Source organism: Symphalangus syndactylus, chromosome 11 (genome assembly GCF_028878055.3).
Source record: "Symphalangus syndactylus isolate Jambi chromosome 11, NHGRI_mSymSyn1-v2.1_pri, whole genome shotgun sequence".
NCBI lineage: Eukaryota > Metazoa > Chordata > Mammalia > Primates > Hylobatidae > Symphalangus > Symphalangus syndactylus.
In genome coordinates this window covers 52,824,586-52,839,777 of record NC_072433.2, presented here as the reverse complement: position 1 = coordinate 52,839,777, position 15,192 = coordinate 52,824,586, and the positions used below count along the sequence as shown (strand labels likewise).

The 15,192-nt window shown below is 38.6% G+C and overlaps 1 protein-coding gene across 2 annotated transcripts in view; it reads left to right on the top strand.

The window, feature by feature from the left end:
- ZNF267 (zinc finger protein 267) overlaps window positions 1-14,462 on the top strand; it is a 42,255-nt gene extending 27,793 nt beyond the window's left edge. For both annotated transcript variants that reach the window (XM_055298206.2, XM_063612769.1), the window contains exon 4: window positions 11,632-14,462. In XM_055298206.2, coding sequence (XP_055154181.1) covers window positions 11,632-13,637 — 2,006 coding nt within the window. In that variant the 3' untranslated portion in view covers window positions 13,638-14,462. The remainder of the gene's footprint in view (window positions 1-11,631) is intronic.
- Window positions 14,463-15,192: the final 730 nt, after the last annotated feature.

The window sequence follows — 15,192 nt, the reverse complement described above, 5'->3', positions numbered from 1 at the left end:
TAGATTGTTTTGAGTAGTATGGATATTTTAACAATATTGATTCTTCCAATCCATTGACATGGGATTTTTTTTGTGTGCGTGTGTGTGTGTCTTCTTCTCTTCTATTTATTTATTTATTTATTTATTTATTTTATTTATTTTTTTGAGATAGTGTCTCCCCCTTGTCGCCCAGGCTGGAGTGCAGTGGCGCGATCTTGGCTCACTGCAACCTCTGCCTCCTGGGTTCAAGTGATTCTCCTCCTGCAGTCTCCCAAGTAGCTGGGACTCCAGACATGTGCCACCATGCCTGGCTAATTTTTTGTATTTTTTGTAGAGACAGGGTTTCACCATGTTGCCTATGCTGGTCTCAAACTCCTGACCTCAAGTGATCTGCCCACCTTGGTTGGCCTCCCAAGGTGCCGGGAGTACAGGTGTGAGCCACTGCACCTGGCCATTCTCTTCAATTTCTTTCATTCATGTTTTATAGTTTTCATTGTGCAGATCTTTCACTTCTTTGGTTAAGTTAATGTCTAGGTATTTAATTTTATTTGTGGGTACTGTAAATGGAATTACTTTCTAATCTCTTTTTGCAGATTCTCTGTTGGCATATAGAAATGCTACTGATGTTTGTATGTTCATTTTATATCTTGCAACTTTGTTTATCAGTTCTTATTGTTTTTTGGTGGAGTCTTTAGATTTTTCTAAATATAAGACTGTACCATCTGCAGACAAGAATAATTTGATGGCTTCCTTTTCGATTTGGATGCCATTTAGTTTTTTCTCTTGTTTTACTGCTGCTGTAGCTAGCACTTCCAGTACTATGTTGAATAACAGTGGTGAAAGTGGGCATCCTTGTTATGTTTCAGATCTTAAAGACTTTCAGATTTTTTTCCTCCATTCAGGATGATACTAGCTGTGGATCTGTCATATATGGTTTTTATTATTTTGAGGTATGTTCTTTCTATACCCAACTTTTTGAGGGTTTTTATTATCAAAGGATGTTGAATTTTATTAAATCCTTTCTTCAGCAGCAGTTGAAATGATCATATGGTTTTGTCCTTCATTCTGTTGATATGATGTATCATATTGATTGATTGCATATGATGAACCATTCTTGCATCCCAGGGATAAATCCCACTTTGTCATAATGAACAATCCTTTAATGTGTTGTTCAATTCTGTTTGCTAATATTTTGTTATTTTTACATAAATATTTATTATAGATATTGGCCTACAGTTTTCATCTTTTGATGTATCTTTTTCTGATTTGGGTATTATGGTAATACCGGCCTCAAAGAATGAGTTTGGAAGTATTCCTTCCTCCTCTGGTTTGGAACTTTTTGAGTAGGGCTGGTATTAGATCTTTAAATGTTTGGTAGAATTTAGTGGTGAAGCCATCAGGTCCTGGGCTTTTCTTTACTGGGAGACTTTTTATTATGGCTTTGAACTTGTTACTTGTTATTGGTCTGTTCATGTTTTGGATTTCTTCCTTGTTTAATCTTGGTAAGTTGTATATATCTGGGAACTTACCCATTTTTGTTAGATTTTCCAATTAGTTGGCATACAGTTGTTAATAATAGCCACTAATAATCTTTTGAATTTCTGCAGTATCAGTTATAATGTCTTCTTTTTCATCTCTGATTTTATGTGGGTCTTTTTTCTTAGTTAAGCTAAAGGTTTGTAAATTTTATATATCTGCTTAAAAAAATCAACTTTTCATTTCATTGACTTTTTTGTATTTTTTATTTGAATTTTATTTCTGCTGTGATCTTTATTATAATTTTTGTTTTCCTGTTTTTTAGTTCTTTAAGATGCAACATTAGATTATATGATTTTTTTCCTTTTTTTTTTTATTATACTTTAGGTTTTAGGGTACATGTGCACAATGTGCAGGTTTGTTACATATGTATCCATGTGCCACGTTGATTTCCTGCACCCATTAACTCGTCATTTAGCATTAGGTATATCTCCTGATGCTGTCCCTCCCCCCTCCCCCAACCCCACAACAGTCCCCGGAGTGTGATGTTCCCCTTCCTGTGTCCATGAGTTCTCATTGTTCAATTCCCACCTATGAGTGAGAACATGCGGTGTTTGGTTTTTTGTCCTTGCGATAGTTTACTGAGAATGATGTTTTCCAGTTTCATCCATGTCCCTACAAAGGATATGAACTCATCCTTTTTTATGGCTGCATAGTATTCCATGGTGTATGTGTGCCACATTTTCTTAATCCACTCTATCATTGTTGGACATTTGGGTTGGTTCCAACTCTTTGCTATTGTGAATAGTGCTGCAATAAACATACGTGTGCATGTGTCTTTATAGCAGCATGATTTATAGTCCTTTGGGTATATACCCAGTAATGGGATGGCTGGGTCAAATGGTATTTCTAGTTCTAGATCCCTGAGGAATCGCCACACTGACTTCCACAATGGTTGAACTAGTTTACAGTCCCACCAACAGTGTAAAAGTGTTCCTATTTTTCCACATCCTCTCCAGCACCTGTTGTTTCCTGATTTTTTAATGATGGCCATTCTAACTGGTGTGAGATGGTATCTCATTGTGGTTTTGATTTGCATTTCTCTGATGGCCAGTGATGATGAGCATTTCTTCATGTGTTTTTTGGCTGCATAAGTGTCTTCTTTTGAAAAGTGTCTGTTCATGTCCTTTGCCCACTTTTTGATGGGGTTATTTTTTTCTTGTAAATATGTTTGAGTTCATTGTAGATTCTGGATATTAGCCCTTTGTCAGATGAGTAGGTTGCAAAAATTTTCTCCCATTCTGTAGGTTGCCTGTTCACTCTGATGGTAGTTTCTTTTGCTGTGCAGAAGCTCTTTAGTTTAATTAGATCCCATTTGTCAATTTTGGCTTTTGTTGCCGTTGCTTTTGGTGTTTTAGACATGAAGTCCTTGCCCACGCCTATGTCCTGAATGGTATTGCCTAGGTTTTCTTGTAGGATTTTAATGGTTTTAGGTCTAACATTTAAGTCTTTAATCCATCTTGAATTAATTTTTGTATAAGGTGTAAGGAAGGGATCCAGTTTCAGCTTTCTACATATGGCTAGCCAGTTTTCCCAGCACCATTTATTAAATAGGGAATCCTTTCCCCATTTCTTGTTTTTGTCAGGTTTGTCAAAGATCAGATAGTTGTAGATATGCGGCATCATTTCTGAGGGCTCTGTTCTGTTCCATTGATCTATGTCTCTGTTGTGGTACCAGTACCATGCTGTTTTGGTTACTGTAGCCTTGTAGTATAGTTTGAAGTCAGGTAGCGTGATGCCTCCAGCTTTGTTCTTTTGGCTTAGGATTGACTTGGCGATGTGGGCTCTTTTTTGGTTCCATATGAACTTTAAAGTAGTTTTTTCCAATTCTGTGAAGAAAGTCATTGGTAGCTTGATGGGGCTGGCATTGAATCTATAAATTACCTTGGGCAGTATGGCCATTTTCACGATATTGATTCTTCCAACCCATGAGCATGGAATGTTCTTCCATTTGTTTGTATCCTCTTTTATTTCATTGAGCAGTGGTTTGTAGTTCTCCTTGAAGAGGTCCTTTACATCCCTTGTAAGTTGGATTCCTAGGTATTTTATTCTCTTTGAAGCAATTGTGAATGGGACTTCACTCATGATTTGGCTCTCTGTTTGTCTGTTATTGGTATACAGGAATGCTTGTGATTTTTGTACATTGATTTTGTATCCTGAGACTTTGCTGAAGTTGCTAATCAGCTTAAGGAGATTTTGGGCTGAGACGATGGGGTTTTCTAGATATACAATCATGTCATCTGCAAACAGGGACAATTTGACTGCCTCTTTTCCTAATTGAATACCCTTTATTTCCTTCTCCTGCCTGATTGCTCTGGCCAGAACTTCCAGCACTATGTTGAATAGGAGCGGTGAGAGAGGGTATCCCTGTCTTGTGCCAGTTTTCAGAGGGAATGCTTCCAGTTTTTGCCCATTCAGTATGATATTGGCTGTGGGTTTGTCTTAGATAGCTCTTATTATTTTGAGATACGTCCCATCAATACCTAATTTATTGAGAGTTTTTAGCATGAAGGGTTGTTGAATTTTGTCAAAGGCCTTTTCTGCATCTATTGAGATAATCATGTGGTTTTTGTCTTTGGTTCTGTTTATATGCTGGATTACATTTATTGATTTGCGTATGTTGAACCAGCCTTGCATCCCAGGGATGAAGCCCACTTGATCATGGTGGATAAGCTTTTTGATATACTGCTGAATTCAGTTTGCCAGTATTTTATTGAGGATTTTTGCATCAATGTTCATCAAGGATATTGGTCTGAAATTCTCTTTTTTGGTTATGTCTCTGCCAGGCTTTGGTATCAGGACGATGCTGGCTTCATAAAATGTGTTAGGGAGGATTCCCTCTTTTTCTGTCGATTGGAATAGTTTCAGAAGGAATGGTACCAGTTCCTCCTTGTACCTCTGGTAGAATTCGGCTGTGAATCCATCAGGTCCTGGACTCTTTTTGGTTGGTAAGCTATTGATTATTGCCACAATTTCAGAACCTGTTATTGGTCTATTCAGAGATTCAACTTCTTCCTGATTTAGTCTTCGGAGGGTGTATTTGTCGAGGAATTTATCCATTTCTTCTAGATTTTCTAGTTTATTTGTGTAGAGGTGTTTGTAGTATTCTCTGATGGTAGATTGTATTTCTTTGGGATCGGTGGTGATATCCCCTTTTTCATTTTTTATTGCGTCTATTTGATTCTTCTCTCTTTTCTTCTTTACTAGTCTTGCTAGTGGTCTATCAATTTTGTTGATCTTTTCAAAAAACCAGCTCCTGGATTCATTAATTTTTTGAAGGGTTTTTTGTGTCTCTATTTCCTTCAGTTCTGCTCTGATTTTAGTTATTTCTAGCCTTCTGCTAGCTTTTGAATGTGTTTGCTCTTGCTTTTCTAGTTCTTTTAATTGTGATGTTAGGGTGTCAATTTTGGATCTTTCCTGCTTTCTCTTATGGGCATTTAGTGCTATAAATTTCCCTCTACACACTGCTTTGAACGTGTCCCAGAGATTCTGGTATGTTGTGTCTTTGTTCTCGTTGGTTTCAAAGAACATCTTTATTTCTGCCTTCATTTCATTATGTACCCAACAGTCATTCAGGAGCAGGTTGTTCAGTTTCCATGTAGTTGAGCGGTTTTGAGTGAGTTTCTGAATCCTGAGTGCTAGTTCGATTGCACTGTGGTCCAAGAGACAGTTTGTTATAATTTCTGTTCTTTTACATTTGCTGAGGAGAGCTTTACTTCCAACTATGTGGTCAATTTTGGAATAGGTGTGGTGTGGTGCTGAAAAAAATGTATATTCTGTTGATTTGGGGTGGAGAGTTCTGTAGATGTCTATTAGGTCCACTTTGTTTAGAGCTGAGTTCAATTCCTGGATATCCTTGTTAACTTTCTGTCTCGTTGATCTGTCTAGTGTTGACAGTGGGGTGTTAAAATCTCCCATTATTATTGTGTGGGAGTTTAAGTCCCTTTGTAGGTCACTCAGGACTTGCTTTATGAATCTGGGTGCTCCTGTGTTGGGTGCATATATATTTAGGATAGTTAGCTCTTCTTGTTGAATTGATCCGTTTACCATTATGTAATGGCCTTCTTTGTCTCTTTTGATCTTTGTTGGTTTAAAGTCTATTTTATCAGAAACTAGGATTGCAACCCCTGCCTTTTTTTGTTTTCCATTTGCTTGATCTTCCTCCATCCCTTTATTTTGAGTCTATGTGTGTCTCTGCACGTGAGATGGGTTTCCTGAATACAGCACACTGATGGGTCCTGACTCCTTATCCAGTTTGCCAGTCTGTGTCTTTTAATTGGAGCATTTAGCCCATTTACATTTAACGTTAATATTCTTATGTGTGAATCTGACCCTGTCATTATGATGTTAGTTGGTTATTTTGCTCGTTAGTTGATGCAGTTTCTTCCTAGCCTTGATGGTCTTTACAATTTGGCATGTTTTTGCAGTGGCTGGTACCTGTTGTTCCTTTCCATGTTTAGTGCTTCCTTCAGGAGCTCTTTTAGGGCAGGCCTGGTGGTGACAAAATCACTCAGCGTTTGCTTGTCTGTAAAGTATTTTATTTCTCCTGCACTTATGAAGCTTAGTTTGGCTGGATATGAAATTCTGGGTTGAAAGTTCTTTTCTTTAAGAATGGTGAATATCGGCCCCCACTCTCTTCTGGCTTGTAGAGTTTTTGCTGAGAGATCAGCTGTTAGTCTGATGGGCTTCCCTTTGTGGGTAACCCGACCTTTCTCTCTGGCTGCCCTTAACATTTTTTCCTTCATTTCAACTTTGGTGAATCTGACAATTATGTGTCTTGGAGTTGCTCTTCTTGAGGAGTATCTTTGTGGCGTTCTCTGTATTTCCTGAATCTGAATGTTGGCCTGCCTTGCTAGATTGGGGAAGTTCTCCTGGATAATATCTTGCAGAGTGTTTTCCAACTTGGTTCCATTCTCCCTGTCATTTTCAGGTACACCAATCAGACGTAGGTTTGGTCTTTTCACATAGTCCCAAATTTCTTGGAGGCTTTGTTCATTTCTTTTTATTCTTTTTTCTCTAAACTTCCCTTCTCGCTTCATTTCATTCATTTCATCTTCCATCAGCGATACCCTTTCTTCCAGTTGATCGCATCTGCTACTGAGGCTTCTGCAGTCTTCGCGTAGTTCTCGAAACTTGGCTTTCAGCTCCATCAGCTCCTTTAAGCCCTTCTCTCCATTGGTTATTCTAGTTATCCATTCTTCTAATTTTTTTTCAAAGTTTTTAACTTCTTTGCTATTGTTTTGAATTTCCTCTCGTAGCTCAGAGTAGTTTGATCATCTGAAGCCTTCTTCTCTCAACTCGTCAAAGTCATCCTCCATCCAGCTTTGTTCCGTTGCTGGTGAGGAACTGCGTTCCTTTGGAGGAGGAGAGGTGCTCTGCTTTTTAGAGTTTCCAGCTTTCCTGCTCTGTTTTTTCCCCATCTTTGTGGTTTTATCTACTTTTGGTCTTTGATGATGGTGATGCACAGATGGGTTTTTGGTGTGGATGTCCTTTCTGTTTGTTAGTTTTCCTTCTACCAGACAGGACCCTCAGCTGCAGGTCTGTTGGAGTTTACTAGAGGTCCACTCCAGACCCTGTTTGGCTGGGTGTCAGCAGCAGTGGCTGCAGAACAGCGGATTTTCGTGAGACCACAAATTCAGCTGTCTGATAGTTCCTCTGGAAGTTTTGTCTCAGAGGAGTACCCGGCCGAGTGAGGTGTCAGTCTGTCCCTACTGGGGGGGTGCCTCCCAGTTAGGCCGCTCAGGGGTGAGGGACCCACTTTAGGAGGCAGTCTGTCCATTCTCAGATCTCCAGCTGCGTGCTGGGAGAACCACTACTCTCTTCAAAGCTGTCAGACAGGGACATTTAATTCTGAGGAGGTTCCTGCTGACTTTTTGTTTGCCTGTGCCCTGCCCCCAGAGGTGGAGCCTACAGAGGCAGGCAGGCCTCCTTGAGCTGTGGTGGGCTCCACCCAGTTCGAGCTTCCTGGCTGCTTTGTTTACCTAAGCAAGCCTGGGCAATGGCGGGCGCCTCTCCCCCAGCCTCGCTGCCGCCTTGCAGCTTGATCTCAGACTGCTGTGCTAGCAATCAGCGAGACTCCGTGGGCATAGGACCCTCCGAGCCAGGTGTGGGACACAGTCTCCTAGTGTGCCGTTTTCCAGGCCCCTTGGAAAAGCGCAGTATTGGGGTGGGACTGACCCGATATTCCAGGTGCGGTCTGTTACCCCGTTCTTTGACTAGAAAAGGGAACTCCCTGACCCCTTGCACTTCCCGAGTGAGGCAATGCCTCGCCCTGCTTGGGCTCGCGCACAGTGCGCTTCACCGACTGTCCTGCACCCGCTGTTTGGCACTCCCTAGTGAGATGAAACCGGTACCTCAAGCAGAAATGCAGAAATCACCCCTCTTCTGTGTCGCTCAGGCTGGGAGCTAGAGACGGGAGCTGTTCCTATTGGGCCATCTTGGCTCCTCCTCCGATTTTTTTCCTTTTTGATGTAAGCACATATATCTATACATTTCTCACTCAGTACTGCTTTTGCTGTATCCCATAGGTTTTGGTATGTGTTTTTTCATTGTTTGGAGAAATTTTTCAGTTTCCTTATTGATCCAATTTTCATTCAGGAGCATATTATTTAATTTACATTTGTTTGTATAGTTTCCAAAATTCTTGTTACTGATTTTTAGTTATATTCCATTGTGGGCAGAGATGTTTGATATTATTTCACTTTTCTGAATGTTTTAAGACTTGTTTTGTAACCTAAAATGTGTGTATCTAAAAATTATGTGCTGAGAAGAATGTGTGCTCTGTAGCCATTAGATAAAATGTTCTGCAAATATTTATTAGGTATATTTGGTTTATAGTACAGATTAAGTCTGATGTTTCTTTCATGATTTTCTATCTGTAAGATCTGTACAATGCTGAAAGTGGTGTGTTGAAGTCTCAGTTATTATTGTATTGGGGCCTCTCTCTTTAGCTGTAATACTCTATGTCTCAATGCTTTAGTGTAGGGTGCATGGATATTTAAAATTTTTATATTCTCTGACTGAATTGATCCCTTTATCATAAAATGATCTTTGTTCTGTCTTCACAGTTTTTGTCTTGAAATACATTTTATCTGATATAAGTATGGCTACTTTAGTTCTTTTTTTGTTTGTTTGTTTTCGTTGGCTTGGAACATTTTTCTATTCCTTTATTTTTCAGTCTATGTGTATCTTTATAGGTGAAGTGTATTTCTTGTAGGCAGCAGATAATTGGGTCTTCCTTTCTCTTTTTTTCACCCATTCTGTGTCATTTAATTGGAGTGTTTAGTGCATTTCCATTCAGCGTTATTATTGATAAGTATGTGTTAACTCCTGCCATTTTGTTATTTATTTTTGCATTTTCTTTCCTTTGTCCTTCCTTCCTGTCTTCATTTTAGTGAGCATGATTTTTCTTGGTGGTATGATTTAATTTCTTTCTTTTTTGTTTCTGTATCTGTTGTATGTTTTTTTATTTGAGGTTACCATGAGACTTACAAATACTGTCTTATAACCTGTTGTTTTAACTGTTGACAACTTCACACTGATTGCCTGAGTGAACAAATAAGGAACAAGAAAACTAGTAAAAACTCTACCCTTTAACTTTGTTTCCCCATTTTTAAACTTTTTGTTGGTTCTCTTTATGTCTTATTGTACTGTCTTGAAACATTGTTGTAGTTGTATTGAGTCATCATTGAGTATTTCTACTTGAGTATTTTATACATCACAATTACCATCTTATATAATATTCAATTTTTCTCTGTGCTATTACCAATGAGTTCTGTAGCTTCAGATGACTTCTTATTGTTCATTAACATTCTCTTCTTACAGATGGAAGAGAATGCCCCTTAGTATTACTTGTAGGACAGGTCTGGTTTTAATGAAATCTCTCAGTGTTTGTCTGGGAAGGTCATTTTTTTTTTCCTTCATGGCTATGGAATATTTTCACAGGATACACTATTCTAGTGTAAAAGTTTTGCTACTTCAGCACTTTAAATATGTCATGCCACTCTCTCCTGGCCTGTAAGGTTTCCACTGAAAATCTGCTGCCAAACATACTGGAGTTTCATTGTATGCTGTTTCTTTTTTCTTGCTGCTTTTAGGATCCTTTATTCTTAATTTTTGGGAGTTTGATTATTAAATGTCTTGAGGTGGTCGTCTTTGGGTTCAATCTGCTTTGTGTTCTGTAACCTGGTTGTACTTGGATATTGATATCTTTATAGATTTGGGAAGTTCTCTGATTGTATTTCTTGAATAAACTTTCTATGCCTTTCTCTTTCTCTCTTTAAGGCCAATAACTCTTAGATTTGCCCTTTTCAGGGTGTTTTCTAAATCTTGTAGACATGCTTCATTCTTTTTTGTCTTCTCTACATATTGTCAAATTGCCTGTGTTCAAGCTCAATAATTTTTTCTTCTGCCTGATCAATTTTGCTATTAAGAGACTCTGATGCGTTCTTCAGTATGCCAGTTACATTTTTTAACTTCAATTTCTGCTTGATTCCATTTAATTATTTCAATCTCTTTGTTCAATTTATCTGATAGAATCTGAATTCCTTCTCTATTTTATCTTGAATTTGTTTCCTCAACACAAGTATTTTGAATTATCTGTCTGAAAAGTTACTTATTTTGTTTCTCCAGGATTGGCCTCTTGTGCCTTATTCAGTTTGTTAGGTGGGGCCATATTTTACTGGATAGTCTTAATGTGTAGATGTTCATCTGTGTCTGGGCATTGAAGAGTTAGGCATTTATTGTAGCCTTCACAGTCTGGGATTTGTGTCCACCCTTGTTGGGAAGGCTTTCTGGAATTTGAAGGTACTTGGATCTCAAATTCAATAACGTTGTTCTTGCAGACTCATAGAGGTACCATGCTGTTGGTCTTGGTTAAAATGGATGAATTATCTGGATTACCAAGCAGAGACTCTTGTTCTCCTCCCTTAATTTCTTCCAGACGAATGGAATTTCTTTCTCTATGCTGAGCTACCTGGAGCTGGGGTGGGATGACACAAGCTTCCCTCTTGCCCCCACCACTGGGACTGTGCTAATTTAGACCTGAAGTGAGCACAGCACTGGGTGTCACCCAAGGCCCAGTGTGATTACTGCCTGGCTACCACCTAAGTTTACTCAAGACCTTAGGCCTCTACAATCAGCAGGTGGTAACCAGCCAGGTTTGTGTCTCCTCAGGGCAGTGAGTTCCCTTTGGCCCCAGGTAGGTCCAGAAATATTGTGTGGGAGCCAGATACTGAAGTCAGAAGCCTATTTATCTCGTGTTCTATTCTACTGCAGCTAAGCTGCCATTCAAGTTACAAGACAACATCCTTCCCACTCCTCCCTCCCCTTTCTGCAGGCAGGGGAGCCTCACACTGTGTCTGCCACCAGCAGCAGCCCACAGGGGTTTCCACTGGGCTATCACTGATGTTCACTCAGTGCCCAGGCATTCTTCAGTCAGCTTGTGATGACTGCTTCCACATCTGGGACTTACTCTTTGGTGCAGGGCAGGTGCAGAAATGCTGACTCAGGGACCCTAAGAGTCTGCTTGGTGCTCTTCCCCACTGTGACCAAGCTGGTACCTCAGGTGTGCAAGACAGAATCCCATTTACTTTTTCCTCTGCTTTGCTCAAACAGAAGGCGTCTTTCACTATACCCACCACAGTGGGAAATGTTCTAGGTCACATCTGAAGCCAGCACATCTCGGAGTCCAATGTTCATGATGTGTTATTGTGGTACCACTGTTGGTTATTCAGAGACCAGCAGCTCCTAAGTCAGAAGATGATGAATCCTGCCAGGTCTGTGCCGTGATAGGGCAGCACGGGGTTCATTGTAGTCCCCTAGTCACTGTGCTCTCCGTCTCCCAAATGAACAGATTTCTCCCCACCATGCAGATGCTGCTGAGGGGCAAGGGCGAGTTGGCACAAGCACTCCCTTTCCTCCACTGTTGGTGTCTTAGTAGTTCACATGCCACTTTATTGTAGTAAAGTTTGTATATCAGTTGAGAAAACAGGGCCTCAGGTGTTGCACTTAAGTGTTGTTATATTCTCAACTTAGCATAATTTTGTATATTAGATTTGTAAAATATATGTACCTGAATCTAGTAATTGGAATTCTTAAAATTTTTATATCTTTCAGATGTGTTTTCGCATTATAACAAGGACCTGTTGACAGAGCACTGCACAGAAGCTTCATTCCAAAAAGTGATATCGAGGAGACATGGGAACTGTGATCTTGAGAATTTACATTTAAGAAAAAGGTGGAAAAGGGAGGAGTGTAAAGGGCACAATGGATGTTATGATGAAAAGACTTTTAAATATGATCAATTTGATGAGTCCTCTGTTGAAAGTTTGTTTCACCGGCAAATACTTTCTTCTTGTGCCAAAAGCTATAACTTTGATCAATATAGGAAGGTCTTTACTCATTCATCATTGCTTAATCAACAAGAGGAAATAGATATTTGGGGAAAACATCACATATGTGATAAAATTTCAGTGTTCTTTAGGCAGGGCTCTACTCTAAATAGTTACCGAGATGTTTTCATTGAAGAGAAAAATTATCATTGCAATAATTCTGAAAAAGCTTTGAACCAAAGCTCAAGCCCTAAAAATCATCAGGAAAATTATTTTCTAGAAAAACAATACAAATGTGAAGAATTTCAGAAAGTCTTTCTTCAGAGTATGCATGGGCAAAAGAAGCAAGAACAGTCTTACAAATGTAATAAATGTGTAGAAGTTTGTACCCAGTCATTAAAACATATTCAACATCAGACCATCCATATCAGAGAAAACTCATATAGATGTAATAAATATGATAAAGACCTTAGTCAGTCATCAAATCTTAGAAAGCAGATAATCCATAATGAAGAGAAACCATACAGATGTGGAAAATGTGGGGATAGCTTTAACCATAGTTTGCACCTTACTCAACATCAGATCATTCCTACTGAAGAGAAACCTTATAAATGGAAAGAATGTGGCAAAGTCTTTAACCTTAACTGTAGTTTATACCTTACTAAACAGCAGCAAATTGATACTGGAGAAAACCTTTACAAATGTAAAGCATGTAGCAAATCTTTTACTCGTTCCTCCAATCTTATTGTGCATCAGAGAATTCACACTGGAGAGAAACCATACAAATGTAAAGAATGTGGCAAAGCCTTTCGCTGTAGTTCATACCTTACTAAACATAAGCGAATTCATACTGGAGAGAAACCTTATAAATGTAAAGAATGTGGAAAAGCTTTTAACCGTAGTTCATGCCTTACTCAACATCAGACAACTCATACAGGAGAAAAACTTTACAAATGTAAAGTATGTAGCAAATCTTATGCTCGTTCTTCAAATCTTATTATGCATCAGAGAGTTCATACTGGAGAGAAGCCTTATAAATGTAAAGAATGTGGCAAAGTCTTTAGCCGTAGTTCTTGCCTTACTCAGCATCGGAAAATTCATACTGGAGAAAATATTTACAAATGTAAAGTATGTGCCAAACCTTTTACTTGTTTCTCAAATCTTATTGTGCATGAGAGAATTCATACTGGAGAGAAACCCTATAAATGTAAAGAATGTGGCAAAGCCTTTCCTTATAGTTCACACCTTATTCGACATCATCGAATTCATACTGGAGAAAAACCATACAAATGTAAAGCATGTAGCAAATCTTTTAGTGACTCCTCAGGTCTTACTGTGCATCGGCGAACTCATACTGGAGAGAAACCCTATGTGTGTAAAGAATGTGGCAAAGCCTTTAGTTACAGTTCAGATGTTATTCAGCATCGGAGAATTCATACTGGCCAGAGACCCTACAAATGTGAAGAATGTGGCAAAGCCTTCAACTATAGGTCATACCTCACTACACATCAGAGAAGTCATACTGGAGAGAGACCCTACAAATGTGAAGAATGTGGCAAAGCTTTCAACTCTAGGTCATACCTCACTACACATCGGAGAAGTCATACTGGAGAGAGACCCTACAAATGTGATGAATGTGGTAAAGCCTTCAGCTATAGGTCATACCTCACTACACATCGGAGAAGTCATACTGGAGAGAGACCCTACAAATGTGAAGAATGTGGCAAAGCCTTTAACTCTAGGTCATACCTCATTACACATCAGAGAAGTCATACTAGAGAAAAACTTTAAAAATGTAAAACATGGAGCAGTTTTTTTACTTGTTACCCATGTCTTACTGTGCATCAGATAATTTATATGGGAGTAAAACCCTACAAATATTAAGAATGTGGTATAACCTTTAACCATTTTTCAAGCCTTGTACAACAGCAGAGAATATAAACTGAAAAAATCCATACAAATACTAAAAATGTGGCAAATTATTTTAAACTGCTCAAACCTTACTCAAGATAATCCATACTAGAGAAACACTATAGATGTAAAAATGTGAAAAGTTTTATTCAAAATATCAACTTATGAGTCACCTAGGGGTTCATAGAAAAAGAAAGTTTGCAGATGCAATAAATGTGAGGAAGTATTTAATAAAAAATGAAGTCTAAATGTGTCAGAGAATTTGTGTGAGAAAGGACTAAAGCACAGACACTTTCAGCCTTTATACTAAAGAAGAGTATTTCTTATACAGAATAAAGGCAAAATAATTAGATAATTTATTTGCTTATATGTTTTAAAGTAGCAAGAACATTGATGTTTTGACAGGTATATTTCATAGATACTTCATTTGTATTTACAGTATTTGAGGTTTTTGGAAAGCAAATATTATTTATATAATTCAGCTTTCAGATCTGCTGCTGCTTTTCCTTAATCCATGGCATTCATGTGAAAATATGTGTTGTGGTTTTTTTTCTGCATCAGAGCAATGTGAGGTCCTTCTACGTTAATATCATTGACGTCAACATTTTTCATGGAAGTTTAATGCCAAGTGTAAAACACATGAAGAAAATTTTTAAAAATACGCTCTTTGTGTTTGAATAAAGTAGTAATACATGTAAACATAAACGTGTTTAGAGCATTTTTCTATATTAAAGTAAGAGGGATATTCTGAATTTTTGAAATTACTTCAATTCCTTCATAAGTTAAAAAAAAAAAAAAGACTTCATTTAAAGCAGAGGTCCCCAATCCCAGGCTGTAGACCGGTTACTGGTCTGTGGCCTGTGAGAAACTGAGCTGCACAGCAGGACATGAGTGGTGGGTGAGCAAGCATTACCACCTGAGCTCTGCCTCCTCTCAGATGAGTGGTGGCATTAGATTTTCATAAACCCTATTGTGAACTGTGCATGTGAGGGATCTAGGTTGTGTGCTCCTTAGGAGACTCCAACTAATGCCTGACGACCTGAGGCAGAACATTTTCATCCCAAAACCATCTCTCTCCTTGCCAGTTTGTAGAAAAATTGTCTTCCATGAAACCAGTCCCTGGTGCCAAAAAGGTTAGGACCACTGAGTTGAAGTACTAACATATCTTTAAAACAGAGTAAAGTAGGAGTCTTTAGCATTATTTGATGTGATAGAAGACATAGTGAAAAAGTTGAGTATTTGATGTGATGAGAATAACATCTTCACCTGTATCAGGGAAATGTGAAGATAATTCCTATCAACATTCACTAAATAATTAGCCTCACTTTCAAAAAAAGTAGAAAACAGAACTGCAAGATTAGTATGTTGGAAAAAAGGAATGCTTCTTGAGTACTTGTAACTGATTTTGACCAGGAAGAATATAGTGGATTTTAAA